Genomic DNA, 13,751 nt, shown 5'->3' with positions numbered 1-13,751 from the left:
ATATTTCAATTTCCTTAATAGAGATTCCCATTACTAATAGAGAACCCAGTTTTCAATATTTTTTTCCAGGTAATAATTCTCAACTTTCCAAAGAAATGTTGAACTTGGAATGCAGTACGAAAATGATTAAATAAATAAAAAATGTTTAAGTCAATTAAAAGGCATTAGAATGCTTATTTTTATCTAAGCAACTGATATGTATGGGGATTATAGCGACTCCTGTAATTACAAACCCGCAAATACTAATATATATTTATAATGGCTCCACGAATACAGCAATACACGCACAGATACGTGGACAGACCTGTAGTAACACAGAAAAGGCCTTGAACATAATTAGCCTTTGGACCTTTGAAACTGAATATGAATCAACAAACACTAGTCGAAATAGACCCTGATCCGGATAGAACCAACAGTCCACAAGGAAATGCAGAAGACAGCCATTTGATTTTTCCTGATGCCAGAAGTTGCATGCGGCAAAATAAAATCTTGATTGATCACTTTTCCTTTTACGTGGCTCGGGTATAAAATATGAATGACACTGTCAAGTGCATCTGTTCTACTTAAGTGCAGATTTCTGTACCTTGAGTATAGCTCACAGTGTTCCGAGCTTCTCAGTAACATCTTCATTGAGTGCCATACACATTACATACCCTATGCTCTGGCTCGACTCATGACCCACCAGGACTGACACGGAAGTCAGCATTGAATCACAGTTTAAATATTATGAGAACATGACAGACTGCAGCAGTCTTCTGAAAGCAACACTTCAGATATTCTTTCTGTTAAAAATATACACGTTACTGTGTACAAACCCTTCATGACCGCTACCTCAACTCTCTTTTTGCATACATTCTAAAGGTATGGAGTTGCCTGATTTTTTTTTTCAAACCCAGCCACCTGACAGGTTTGTTGACAAGTTAGAAGTGGACAAATCTTTAAATGGCAGTTTTCGCTACCTGCGATTTACGGTGTGCCATCTACTTTGAAAATACATTTTTGCTCTGTCAGAACGAATGTTTTATCCTCAACAGGACAGGCACCTAAAGTCAGCGAACAGTGAGGCTCTGAACTAAACAACAATTAAGTATTTAAGAGAAGAGCTCATGGAAAACACATTTACAGGCAAAATAAGCAACCTTGTGTACTCCAGCATTGTTATGTAACATATTTCATGAGGCAAAGGGTTTGTAAACGAAAACAGAAATGGAAGGTGACTCACTGGGGTACTGTATTTTTTCCTTCGGCCTGAGGTCCACAACCACTATGCTCTGCTTTTTCACGTTTTTTTCAGGCTTCGGTGGAACAAAGTAATTCACTAGCTGACCCTAAACAAATGGGATGAAAAAACAAAATTTAGTTCATCCTTGATAACCTATAATGGTACAGAAAGAGAGAATTCCTCTTGGTTCATCTAAGTTGACTGATGCTCTTTTAAAAAATGTGTAAGGATCCAGCAGCCATAGCTGTTTGCCACCAGATGTTTAATGTTAAGCAAATACGTGTATTAAAGTAAATACCACAAGACACCATCATGTTTGGAAAAAAGGAATGCACGTGGAACCTCACATTACACTAGCATTTGGAGAAAATGTTACCCATCCAAGAGCCCCTTCAACTGGTCAACAAACATCAGTCTCTGTCCAACTGATAAACCCTTGTATTGTGCAGGATCCCCCTGATGATATTTATATTGTTGTATCAGCCACCTAACAAAACAAGCCATAATCCTGTTACCAGTGGGTGTGTGGCCTGCCTACAATTACCACCAGAGTGTACACCATGTGTCACAGTTCTCGTAGGTGTTCCACCTATGAACAACGATACACATGAAGACTGGCGGGGTCTAAAATATAAAGTTGCTCACTGGTGTAAGAGCAAATCAGGCTGGCCAACTGATCTGGTGGATTAAATCCTCAGGGTGCAGAGGTCAGATGGCTCGGTTACACACCCAAAACTTCAATAGAGGATTGTGTGGTAGGGAATTTTAGAAGTCTTTGGTTGGTGAGAGCACTATTACATCACCTAGGCTATCTAGCAAATAAACGGGGCAAGACATGCACTTCCTGTGGGTTTCTTCTATCAATCATCGATTTCAGCAGCTTCTAACAGTATGAAGTCCATGGCAAGGCCCTCCACCTGTCAAACCTCTTCCGACCCATATGTCTACGAAAACCACACTGCACTTCTCTCTGGCTTATGGGACACTGAATGACTGGCCATCTTTTCGGGCCCCAATTTAACATCACTTTTACGTCTACTTATTGATGAACCCATCAATGGTGGGAGAGGGGAGTCTACTATTAATACAACTCAATTAGAAATGAATAGGACAGATGGTCTACGTCTTCGTTCCTGGAATATAGCGGGTATTCGTAAGAAACTGGATAATGTGGACTGGCTGCAAATTGTTAACAACTACGATGTTGTATGTTCCGAAGAGACGTGGACTCTAGAAACATTTTATAAAGATGGCTATCAATCTTTTTTGTGTTGCAGCTACGCCTTCTACATCTGGTCATCCAAAGAGGGGTTTGGGGACGCTTATTTTAGTGAAACATAACAATGTAAATATCGAAGAGGTGTTGTGTATTTCCTGTTGCCAAAGTGTACTTTTGACATCCTGCTGTCCTGCTGATTCATTATTATTATTATTATTTTTATATATCAACATGTTGAACCAATCCTCGAACTATTTCAGATTTTATGGAAAAGGGTAAATTGAGAGAGTACTTATCATTTGGATGGGTGATTTTAACATCACTAAATGGCCCTTTACTGGTAGACCGTGTATGTGGTTTAACTGACTGGCAAGCGAAAGTACAACCCACTTTATGCACACCCCTTACGGGGAACCAGATTATCAAACATAATTTGCTCTTTTCTTCAGACTTTCATAATGAGGGTATGCTGTATCACCCAACTTTTATAGGTACATTTACATTTTAATTTATGTTGCTTTCTTCATACGTGGCCCCATTAATCTTGAACTCAAATATCTTACTTTGCAGCATCAGTGATCATAACCCAGTTTCAGTTTGCCTACCTTTTCCAGTGACCAAGACCCAAAAGTCTGGTTGTATTTCTAAATTACACTTTTGTCTAAACGAAGAGATACGTATTAAATGGAAAAACGTAAACCACAACATATTTTTGAGGATCTAATTGCTGGAAAGAAGAGGTCAAGCCACAGGAAGTTTTAGAAAGCTTTGACGAGCTGTGCAAAATGTTGTCTAATATGATAATTGTTAGGAAACTCAAGAGGAACATACTACTTCTAGATGGTTCAACCATGATTGCTCTACTGCTTCCAAAAAACTTAAAATGGCAACCACAATGCTACCTTTAACACTGAGTCCATTGGACGAGCTAGGCAAATGAATAAGTCAACTCTGGAAGAGAGGAGAAGGGAAATAAGAAAGAAGGGCTGGAGGACCTGCAAGCACTCTCAGGACTTAGAGACACCAAGGTTTTCTGAGAAGTTATTACCTGGCCTTTCTTCTCTGAAGAAACGTACCACCAATAGAATGTCACATCCCCTCAGAAGATTGAGTAGCCCACTTTTCAAGGATTTTTGACCAAGAAACTCTTAATCCACCACCCTTAGATGTATCCAACACTGCTCTGGATAGCGCACCTCTTTTAGCCAATTCATTTCATGTAAGTGATTTAGGCTTGGCTATCGCTATGGATGTCTTTACACAGAATTTAACATTTTGGGTAGCTTTACTTACAAATGTGTTTCAAGCAGCAATTAGAAAGTTAATTCCAAGTTCTTGCAGGAAATCCACTATCAACCCAATCTTCAAAAAGGATCATAGAAGCCAAATGACATACTACCGCCCGTTCTCCCTTTTGGATTCCTCTGTTAAGATATTAGGGAGGGTGATCCTCCGACGACTGGGTGGAGGAAAGAAGTTCTCTCTCAGAAGTACAATGCGGCTTCTGCCCAGATGTGGGCACAGTAGAACAGCCCCCTAACTTGCCCCTACTAATCAGGAAGTATGTCAACGCGGGTGTCAGGGGAGAGATCCTTACATCTGTGGTTTAAGGATCTCTCTAGTGCTTTTGATTTGGTGGATAGGGGTAAGCTACAGGGTATGATGAGTGAGGCAGGGATTAAAAGCTCAGAGACATAATTCCTCAAACGCCTACACTGGGGTACGACAGCACAAGTCCAATATGGCCACAACAGAGAATGCACTCCCTTCTTTAAGTCTAACTGAGGAGTCAAACGGCTTTATGTGCCCCTTTTTTTATTTCTGTTCTATATTAATTCTCTCAACCAAGTGTTGATGGCTAGAAGGTAGGATTCCCCCATGGTGCATAGCTGACCTATGCCCGTTCTTTCTGTGGATGATGCAGTGCTAATTTCCCGCACCGCTAACAGGTTACAGCTATTACTCAATTCATTTAATTAATTTATGGGGGAACTCAAATTAAATGTTAACCATCAGAAATTGTACATCATGATCTGCCGCCCAAAGAAAACACGTTCACGCAGGTTAAATATAGGTGAGACCCCCACCCATTACTAAGGTCGTGAATTTTATCTTGGTTATCATGTTGGACGCTAACCTAAAGTGGGACAACCCAGAGGGCTCGCAAGTTTGCAGGGACAGTGGACGCTATTTTTAAATTTGCCAGGATACTCTGCCACAAGCCTATCAAAGAAGTAATTTCATTGTATAAAGCCAAATATTTTTCTTTGGGTACATATGGGGGTGGGCTTTTGGGGCTACATTGACAAAGGGTGTTTGCAAATCACAGAAAATAAATTCTTAAGCAGGTTGTTGGCAATCCCCAAGAGCACGACAAGCTTTATTGCTCATACAGAGGATGGTCTCCCTTATATGGATAATACGGTAAAGGGTGCGCTGTTCTTATTTTGGCTGTAGATTTGGCGCTCCCCTCAGAGCAAATTTTCCTGATAAGTTCTTGAAGACTGTGTTCGAATTTGATCATATGGATTCTATCCATTGGTTAGCCTATATCAAAAGAGCCTTTACAGAGCTTGGAGTTCCTAATTTCTTTCAATTTCCAAATGAAATTCATAATCATTTAAGGGCTATGGTAAAACCCACTTTTACAACCATAAAATATACATTAGACCTACCAGGACTCAGACAATGGACTCCCATCCATCCATCGTTGCATAGAAATTATGACCACTAAAGGAATAGAACCTTATTTAGTATGGATCTCTAAAGCCGAACATAGATTCTATCTAACTCATTTCAGATTGTGCACAGTTCACTTTCGGTTAGCTTTTTCTCACCAGGACAACTAGTTTCCTATCTTGCCCTACTGCCCCTGCAATAACATTACCCAGGAACCGCTTATCCGTTTTATGTTTTTCTGTGGATATTATTCTACACCTAAAGCTCAATTTTGACATTCCATATTGCTCGCAAATAACCTCAGATCCTTTAGATCAGGTCCCTGATTTTTAAACTGCCTGGACTCAGAGCTTACGTGCCATGCAATTATCAGCTTTGTTCAGCAAGCACTGAGGATAAGGAGAGCTATCAAAAGTGCAAGCTACACCAGCTTTTTGGCCTTTAATATAGGTTTCTGTGGTATTATGTAGTCGCATAGATTCTCATTATCTTAATGAGACTACTGAATGTGGGTGGCAGAATCACCTGTATTGTGGGGAACTGAGTACAATCACATACCTTGTGATACCAGTCGGCCCAATCTGGGTATTCCAACCAAATAGCGGTGCCTCATCTACACCCAAGAGTGAGGATGATTGTGGAAACCAGGAGCATGACAGAGAGGAATCCCCAGGGAAATCGTGGTCAATCAGCTCTCATACCTGTCTCTCAGTTACATTAGTCTCACACAGGCAAAGACAAACAGAAGCAGAGTATAGTTCAATAAGGTTTACTGAAGTAACTGCGTCTTAGATAAAATTGCATGTACTGCAATGACTAAGATGATAAAACACGCTAGAAGCAAAATGGTTACAAGAAGAGTGAAACACAAAAACAGACTCACCAGCGGCGTCGGTGAGACCAGGGCTGCGGTGTGAAGCGGGGCGGTGCAATGTGTAGTGTCCACAGGTCACGGTGCAGGCAGCGGCGTCGCCGTTGCGGAAGCGCTGTCATCGGTAGGCCCAAGCCAGCGGTGCAGGTCGGGACGGTGCTTCGTGACCCTCACAAGCAGTGTCCACAGGCCACGGTGCAGGCAAGGATGCCGAGTGACGACACTGGAGCCGATGGTGCTGGTGTCGGTGGACCGGGGCTGCGGCGCGGGACGGGACGGTGCTTCATCCTCCTCACGAGCGATGTCCACAGGCCACAGTGCAGGCAGCGGCGCCGGTGTCAGCAGGAGCGACGACGTCTGGGATGCCCCGGCTGCGGTGGGAGCAGGTGACGCCGGAGTGCGGGGCCCTCAGGTCGCGGTGCGAGCAGCGTCTCGGTGAAGTCGTCCGATGTCGGTGAGACCAGGGTCACGGTGCGAAGCGGGACAATGCGACTCCATGCAGCGTCGGCAGGTCACGTTGCAGGTCAGTGGCATCGCTGGCGGCGTCGCAGTGGTTTCTCCTCTTGAACAGCACAAAACACACAGTTCCCAGTGCTGCAGGTCGAGGAAACTGAAGTCTTTGGTGTCCCTGAGACTTCCAACAGGAGGCAAGCTCTACTCCAAGCCCTTGGAGAATTTTCTCAAGCAGGACACACAGCAAAGTTCACCCTTTGCACTCTTTTCAGGCAGAAGCAGCAATTGCAGGCCAGTCCAGCAAAGCAACACAGCAAAGGGACAGTACTCCTCCTTCAGCTCTTCTCCTGGGCAGAGATTCCTCTTGATTCAAGAAAGATTCTAAAAGTCTAGGGTTTGGGGTCTGCTTCTTATACCTAGTTCTGTCTTTGAAGTTTGCAAACTTCAAAGCAAAGTCTCAAGTGTTTGCAAGATCCTTCCTTGTCCAGGCCAGGCCCCAGACACTCACCAGGGGGTCGGAGACAGCATTGTGTGAGGGCAGGGACACTCCTTACAGATGTGAGTGACCACTCCTTCCCTCCAGCACAGATGGCTAATCAAGATGTGCAGGCTACACCCCAGCCCACTTTGTGTCACTGTCTAGAGGAGAGGTGTGAACAGCCCAACTGTCAAACTGACCCAGACAGGGAATCCACAAACAGGCAGAGTCACAGAATGGATTAAGCAAGAAAATGCCTACTTTCTAAAAGTGGCATTTTCAAATGCACAATCTTAAAATCAACTTTACTAAAAGATGTATTTTTAAATTGTGAGCTCAGAGACCCCAAACTCCACATGTCCATCTGCTCCCAAAGGGAATCTACACTTCAATCAGATTTAAAGGTAGCCCCCATGTTAACCTATGAGAGGGACAGGCCTTGCAACAGTGAAAAACGAATTTAGCAATATTTGACTGTCAGGACATATAAAACACATTACTATATGTCCTACCTTAACCATACACTGCACACTGCCCTTGGGGCTACCTAGGGCCTACCTTAGGGGTGCCTTACATGTAAGAAAAGGGAAGGTTTAGGCCTGGCAAGTGGGTACACTTGCCAAGTCAAAGTTACAGTTAAAACTGCACACACAGACACTGCAGTAGCAGGTCTGAGACATGATTACAGAGCTACTTATGTGGGTGGCACAACCAGTGCTGCAGGCCCACTAGTAGCATTTGATTTACAATACAGGCCCTGGGCACCTCTAGTGCACTTTACTAGGGACTTAACAGTAAATCAAATATGCCAATCATGGATAAATCAATCAACAGTACAATTTCTATAGGGAGCAGTTGCATTTTAGCACTGATTAGCAGTGGTAAGGTGCGCAGAGACAATAAACCAGCAAAAACAGACCTGAAAAAATAGGAGGAAGAAGGCAAAAAGTTTGGGGATAACCCTGCAAAAAGGGCCATTTCCAACACAATTAACTCCCAGCCTAAAGGCAGGGTAGGCCAATCAATACCTTGCTGGACTTCCCTGCTCAGGGTGATAGAACCTGGACAATGGCCCACTACTGCAGGAGCTCTTGCCAGTTGTACGCCTCTATGAACCATGTTGATCCCTCGGTCAACACTCTCAGGGCCCACTGAACTAACCTTGGGAGACCTCTTCTCCTCATCTGAGAACTCCATCTGTGCAGCACCTAACCTTACTCGCAGATGTATCCCAGTAGGCAGACAGTACCACCAGGGCCAACAGTGTGATGTGGCCCATTCTACCCCAGGGGTCTGACTTCAGTTCCCCTCCCAGGGAAAACTCTGACCACAAGGATAACAACCAACAGAGGCCACTGACAGCTGTCAGTGTCAATAGACAGGCCCCAGGCCATGCTAGGGTCTCTAGCCTCTGTGGTTTTAAAAAGTGGGGGGCAGTAACCCCAGGTGACTTGCACCATTTTTCCTCTTCCCTTCCCACCAGTTCAGGAGTGGTGTCCTGAGACTGGTCACTTACCCTTGGGTCTGTACCCTCAGGCTGAGCAGGGGACAGGGGTGGGCTCTCCCTCCTCCTGTCCCTCTTGCTGGGATCCGGTACCCTCTGCCTTGGAGTGGTACCCCCAGACAACTGAACTGTGAGGGTGCCTCTGGGGACCACCCCTCCCAGTTTCCCTGACACCTGGGGCAACTCATTCTCCAGAAGACAGTCTATGGGCATCTGGGGACTGACTATGACCCACCGCTGGGTCACCTCCCCACCCCACTCTAGGATACCAGGGCCATAGGACGGAAGAAGTCCTGCCCATGGGCTGGTGTCACCCTACACACCTGGCCGGTGTACTGTTCTGGGGAGACAAGCCTTTCCACCATCATTGTATGGCTAGCCCCACTGTCCCCCAGAGCAGTGACTGGGACCCCATTCACTGTTACCTGGTGGAAGTGACGACTCCCACCCTCAGGGATCACCAACTCACCCTCTGAGTCAACCTCCCAACTAAGGGATATCATGGCATGGTCTATGACCTGCCCCTGGGGGCTACGTCCCCCTAAGGCCACATTAGCCACCTCGGTAGAGGGGCCACCAATGTGGGTTGTCTTAGGACACAGTCCCCTTTCATGTGTCCTAACTGGGAACCCTCAAAGCTCCGGGGTTGAAAATGGGGTGCCCTGGGCCACCGCCTACCAGAACCTCCCTCCTTCCTGTCAGAAGGGGCCTGGGACTCTTTTTCTCCCTCCTTATCCTGGGACCTATCTGCTTCTCTCTTGACTTCCCTCTCCTTTTTCTGGGAACCCTGCCCACCTTTGACAGAATCTCCCCCATAAACCTTCTTGTGGACTCTGGTACTCACCCAGTGGTCCGCCTCCATAGCAAGCTTCCTGGGGGTCAGTCAGCTTACTATCAGTCAAGTGCTGGCGCAGCTCTGCAAAACACAGACTAGACAAGTGATCCCATGCAATTAAGTTGTAAAGCCCCTGAAAATCTTTCACATTACTTCCCTTCACCCAACCATCCAGTGCTCTGCAAAACAAATCTACACACTCTAACCAGGTCTGGGACTCAGTTTTCTTACTCTGCCTAAACTGATCCCTGTACTTGTCAGGAGTGAGACCATACAGAGTGAGAAGGGCCTCCTTCATGTCAGCGTAGGTGAGGTTGTACCCCTTACCCAAAGCTAGCAAAGTGTCCATCCCCTCCTCTGTGAAGTGGTTCCACAATCCTGCTCCCCAATTCTTCTCAGGGACCCCATTCATGTGGATGGAGGTCTCATATCCCTGAAACCACCTCTGTATGTCATCTCCCTTCTTGTACTCTCTCCCTACGTTTTTAGGAATATGCACAATTCTGTCTGACTGCACTGAGGAATTGCTGCCACCATCCTGGATGGACCTGCTCCTCACATCCAGCTCTTTTACTTTAAGCTCATGGTCCAAAAGCATATTTCTTTCCTCCATGGCTCGCTGTTCCCTCTGAGCCACAATTTTTAATCTCTCCAACTCAGTCTGGTGCCTCCTGGCTTCTCTCCTGTCCTCCAGCTCCCCTGGAGTCAATCCTTTTGATCCACCACTGCTGCTTGGCACAGGGGGTACGTACCCCCCCATCCCCCCAGCAGCTCCTGCTCCCTCAGTACATCTTCCCTAGAATTTGTGTCAGTAGACTCTCCATTTGGATCCTCAGACTGCCCACTGGCAGTTCTGGCTGCTACCCAGGCCCTCAGCGCCTTCTGTAGCTCCTCCTTTTTGGTGAGGCCTCTGATCTGAACTTTGAGGTTTTTACAAACTGCCTTCAGTTCCTTCATGGAAAAGGTTTCCAACCTATCCTCCTCAAAAACCAAATCCTGGGATGCAACTGAAGATGCTCTTGATTGAGACATGATGTCGTTGTGGTTCACTTGAACTCAAGATCAAAAATAGGTCAAAGAGAAGGAAATCAAAACCCAAAAAAATTGTATGTGGCACGTAATGGTCTGCGGTATGGTAGTAGTGTACACCAATCACTGTAGGTCAAGTGCAAATGCAAGTCCTATCCTCACCGCTGACAACCAATGTTAGAAATGGGGTCTCTAGTTGGCAGTCGGTTTGCACCCTGTCCAAGTAGGGACCTTCACTTTAATCAGGATAAGGGAGATACCCGCTCAGATAACCCCTGCTCACCCCCTTGGTAGCTTGACATGAGCAGTCAGGCTTATCTCAGAAGCAATGTCTAAAGCATTTGCACATAACACACAGTAATAAGTGAAAACACTACAAAAGGACACCACACCAGTTTTAGAAAAATAGCCAATATTTATCTATATAAAACAAGACCAAATACGATAAGAATCCAACATACAGTAAGAAAAATATAAATTATGCAAGATGTACTTAACAATACAGTTCCTTGAAGTCGATAACTCCACCTGGGGCAATCACGGCATCGTGAACAACAAAACCAAAAGTTCAGGCTGGCCTCGGCGTCGCGGGCCAGCTACGGTGTCGGGAAAACCCACAAACAGTACCTTGGATTTGCAGGGCGTTGTGATCCTCGCGGTGAGCAGCGTCGCTGGCGTCGGTTCCGGAGTCGGTGCAGGAGTCGTCGGGCCCTTGAAGTCACACACCTCGGGGATCGAACTCCGGGCTGGTGAAATCAGGTGCGCTGGCGGGGATGGCGTTGTGGCTGCGGTGCGAAGCGGGATGATGCGACATGCCGTGCCCACAGGTCACGGTGCAGGCAACGGCTTGGTGACGGCGTCCAGCGGCGTCGGTGAGACCAGGGCTGCGGTGTGAAGCACGGCGGTGCTATGTGCGGTGTCCACATGACATGGTGCAGGCAGCGTCGTTGTTGTTGCAGAAGCGCTGTCGTCGGTAGGCCCAAGCCAGCAGTGCGGGACGGTACTTCGTGACCCTCACGAGCGGTGTCCACAGGCCACAGTGCAGGCAAGGATGCCTGGTGACGACACTGGAGCCAATGGTGCTGGCGTAGGTGGACCGGGGCTGCGGCGCGGGACGGGACGGTGCTTCGTGCTCCTCACGAGCGGTGTCCACAGGCCACGGTGCAGGCAGCAGCGCCGGTGTCAGCAGGAGCAATGTCATCGGGGATGGCCAGGCTGTGGTGGGAGCAGGTGACGGGGCCCTCAGGTCGCGGTGCGAGCAGTGGCTCGGTGAAGTCGTCCAATGACGGCGGCGGTGAGACCAGGGTCGCGGTGCGAAGCGGGGCAATGAGACTCCGTGCGCATCTGCTGGTCACGGTACAGGCCAGTGGCGTCATTGGCGGTGTCGCAGTGGTTTCTCCTCTTGAACAGCACAAAACACACAGTTCCCAGTGCTGCAGGTCGAGGAAACTGAAGTCATTGGTGTCCCTGAGCCTTCCAACAGGAGGCAGGCTCTACTCCAAGCCCTTGGAGAATTTTCTCAAGCAGGACACACAGCAAAGTTCACCCCTTGCACTCTTTTCAGGCAGAAGCAGCGACTGCAGGCCAGTCCAACAAGGCAACACAGCAAAGGGACAGTACTCCTCCTTCAGCTCTTCTCATGGTCGGAGGTTCCTCTTGATTCCAGAAAGATTCTAAAAGTCTGCGGTTTTGGGTCTGCTTCTTATACCCAGTTCTGCCTTTGAAGTTTGCAAACTTCAAAGCAAAGTCTCAAGTGTTTGCAAGATCCTTCCTTGTCCAGGCCAGGCCCCAGACACTTACCAGGGGGTCGGAGACGGCATTGTGTGAGGGCAGGCACAGTCCTTTCAGGTGTGAGTGAAAACTCCTCCCCTCCAGCACAGATGGCTAATCAAGATATGCAGGCTACACCCCAGCCCCCTTTGTGTCACTGTCTAGAGGAGAGGTGTGAACAGCCCAACTGTCAAACTGACCCAGACAGGGAATCCACAAACAGGCAGAGTCACAGAATGGATTAAGCAAGAAAATGCCTACTTTCTAAAAGTGGCATTTTCAAACGCACAATCTTAAAATCAACTTTACTAAAAGATGTATTTTTTAATTGTGAGCTCAGAGACCCCAAACTCCACATGTCCATCTGCTCCCAAAGGGAATCTACACTTCAATCAGATTTAAAGGTAGCCCCCCTGTTAACCTATGAGAGGGGCAGGCCTTGCAACAGTGAAAAACGAATTTAGCAAACTTTCACTGTCAGGACATATAAAACACATTACTATATGTCCTACCTTAACCAGACACTGCACCCTGCCCTTGGGGCTAGCTAGGGCCTACGTTAGAGGTGCCTTACATGTAAGAAAAGGGAAGGTTTAGGCCTGGCAAGTGGGTACACTTGCCAAGTCGAAGTTACAGTCACAACTGCACACACAGACACTGCAGTGGCAGGTCTGAGACATGATTACAGAGCTACTTATGTGGGTGGCACAACCAGTGCTGCAGGCCCACTACTAGCATTTGATTTACAGGCCCTGGGCATCTCTAGTGCACTTTACTAGGGACTTACCAGTAAATCAAATATGCCAATCATGGATAAATCAATCAACAGTACAATTTCTATAGGGAGCAGTTGCACTTTAGCACTGATTAGCAGTGGTAAAGTGCGCAGAGACAATAATCCAGCAAAAACAGACCTGAGAAAATAGGAGGAAGAAGGCAAAACTTTGGGGATAACCCTGCAAAAAGGGCCATTTCCAACAGAGTTTAAACCCCCAATACCCTATTTTAAAATGTATTTCTTTTAATTTAATTTATCGTAAAATATGTAATTGACATTTACTTTCATCCATAATGTCGTTATTTTAATTCTCCTCCCAAATAAGACATAACTGTTTAATAAACCTATTTTGTACCCTAAAAACACATCTTACTCCAAAATACTACCCACCCCTTTAACTCTAAAACTCCCTTATCACTCCAACCACTTTCCTACTCCTGAACCCTACAAAAACCCTAGTGCCCCAACCACTACCAACCTGAGCCCTTAAGAAACGATTATCCCTAAAACACTGCCCATCCGTGAATCTTAAAAAAACATACCCCTCAAATCACTACTCATCACTGACCACTAAAACTCCCCATTCCTCTATAACACTACCAACCTCTGGAACTTAAAAACACAACTACCTACTAACCCTAAAAAACCTTTAACTGCCAAATCACTGCCCACCCCAAAGCCCTAAAAAACTCCTTGCCCCCCCCAAATCACTACCCACCTCAAACCCTAAAAATACCACTATCCTCAAAACAAAACCCACCTTTGAACCCTAAAATAATCCTTAAACCAAATCACTATTACCCCTGAATCCTTAAAATCCCCTTAGCCCCAAAGCACTATCCAACTGTGAACACTAAAATACCCTATGATTAAACAAAATTAAAATAAGTTTACTTATAAAATTGGTGTTAAA

The 13,751-nt window shown here is 46.2% G+C and overlaps 1 protein-coding gene across 3 annotated transcripts in view; it reads right to left on the bottom strand.

Annotated features, from left to right (window-relative positions):
- The window catches only part of SHPRH (SNF2 histone linker PHD RING helicase), a 746,219-nt gene that overhangs the window by 521,854 nt on the left and 210,614 nt on the right, over window positions 1-13,751 (bottom strand). For all 3 annotated transcript variants that reach the window (XM_069235239.1, XM_069235238.1, XM_069235240.1), the window contains exon 7: window positions 1,223-1,328. In XM_069235239.1, the coding sequence (XP_069091340.1) occupies window positions 1,223-1,328 (106 nt within the window). The remainder of the gene's footprint in view (window positions 1-1,222; window positions 1,329-13,751) is intronic.

The sequence above is a fragment of the Pleurodeles waltl genome, chromosome 5 (assembly GCF_031143425.1).
Source record: "Pleurodeles waltl isolate 20211129_DDA chromosome 5, aPleWal1.hap1.20221129, whole genome shotgun sequence".
Taxonomy (NCBI): domain Eukaryota; kingdom Metazoa; phylum Chordata; class Amphibia; order Caudata; family Salamandridae; genus Pleurodeles; species Pleurodeles waltl.
This window is presented reverse-complemented; position numbering and strand designations above follow the sequence as displayed.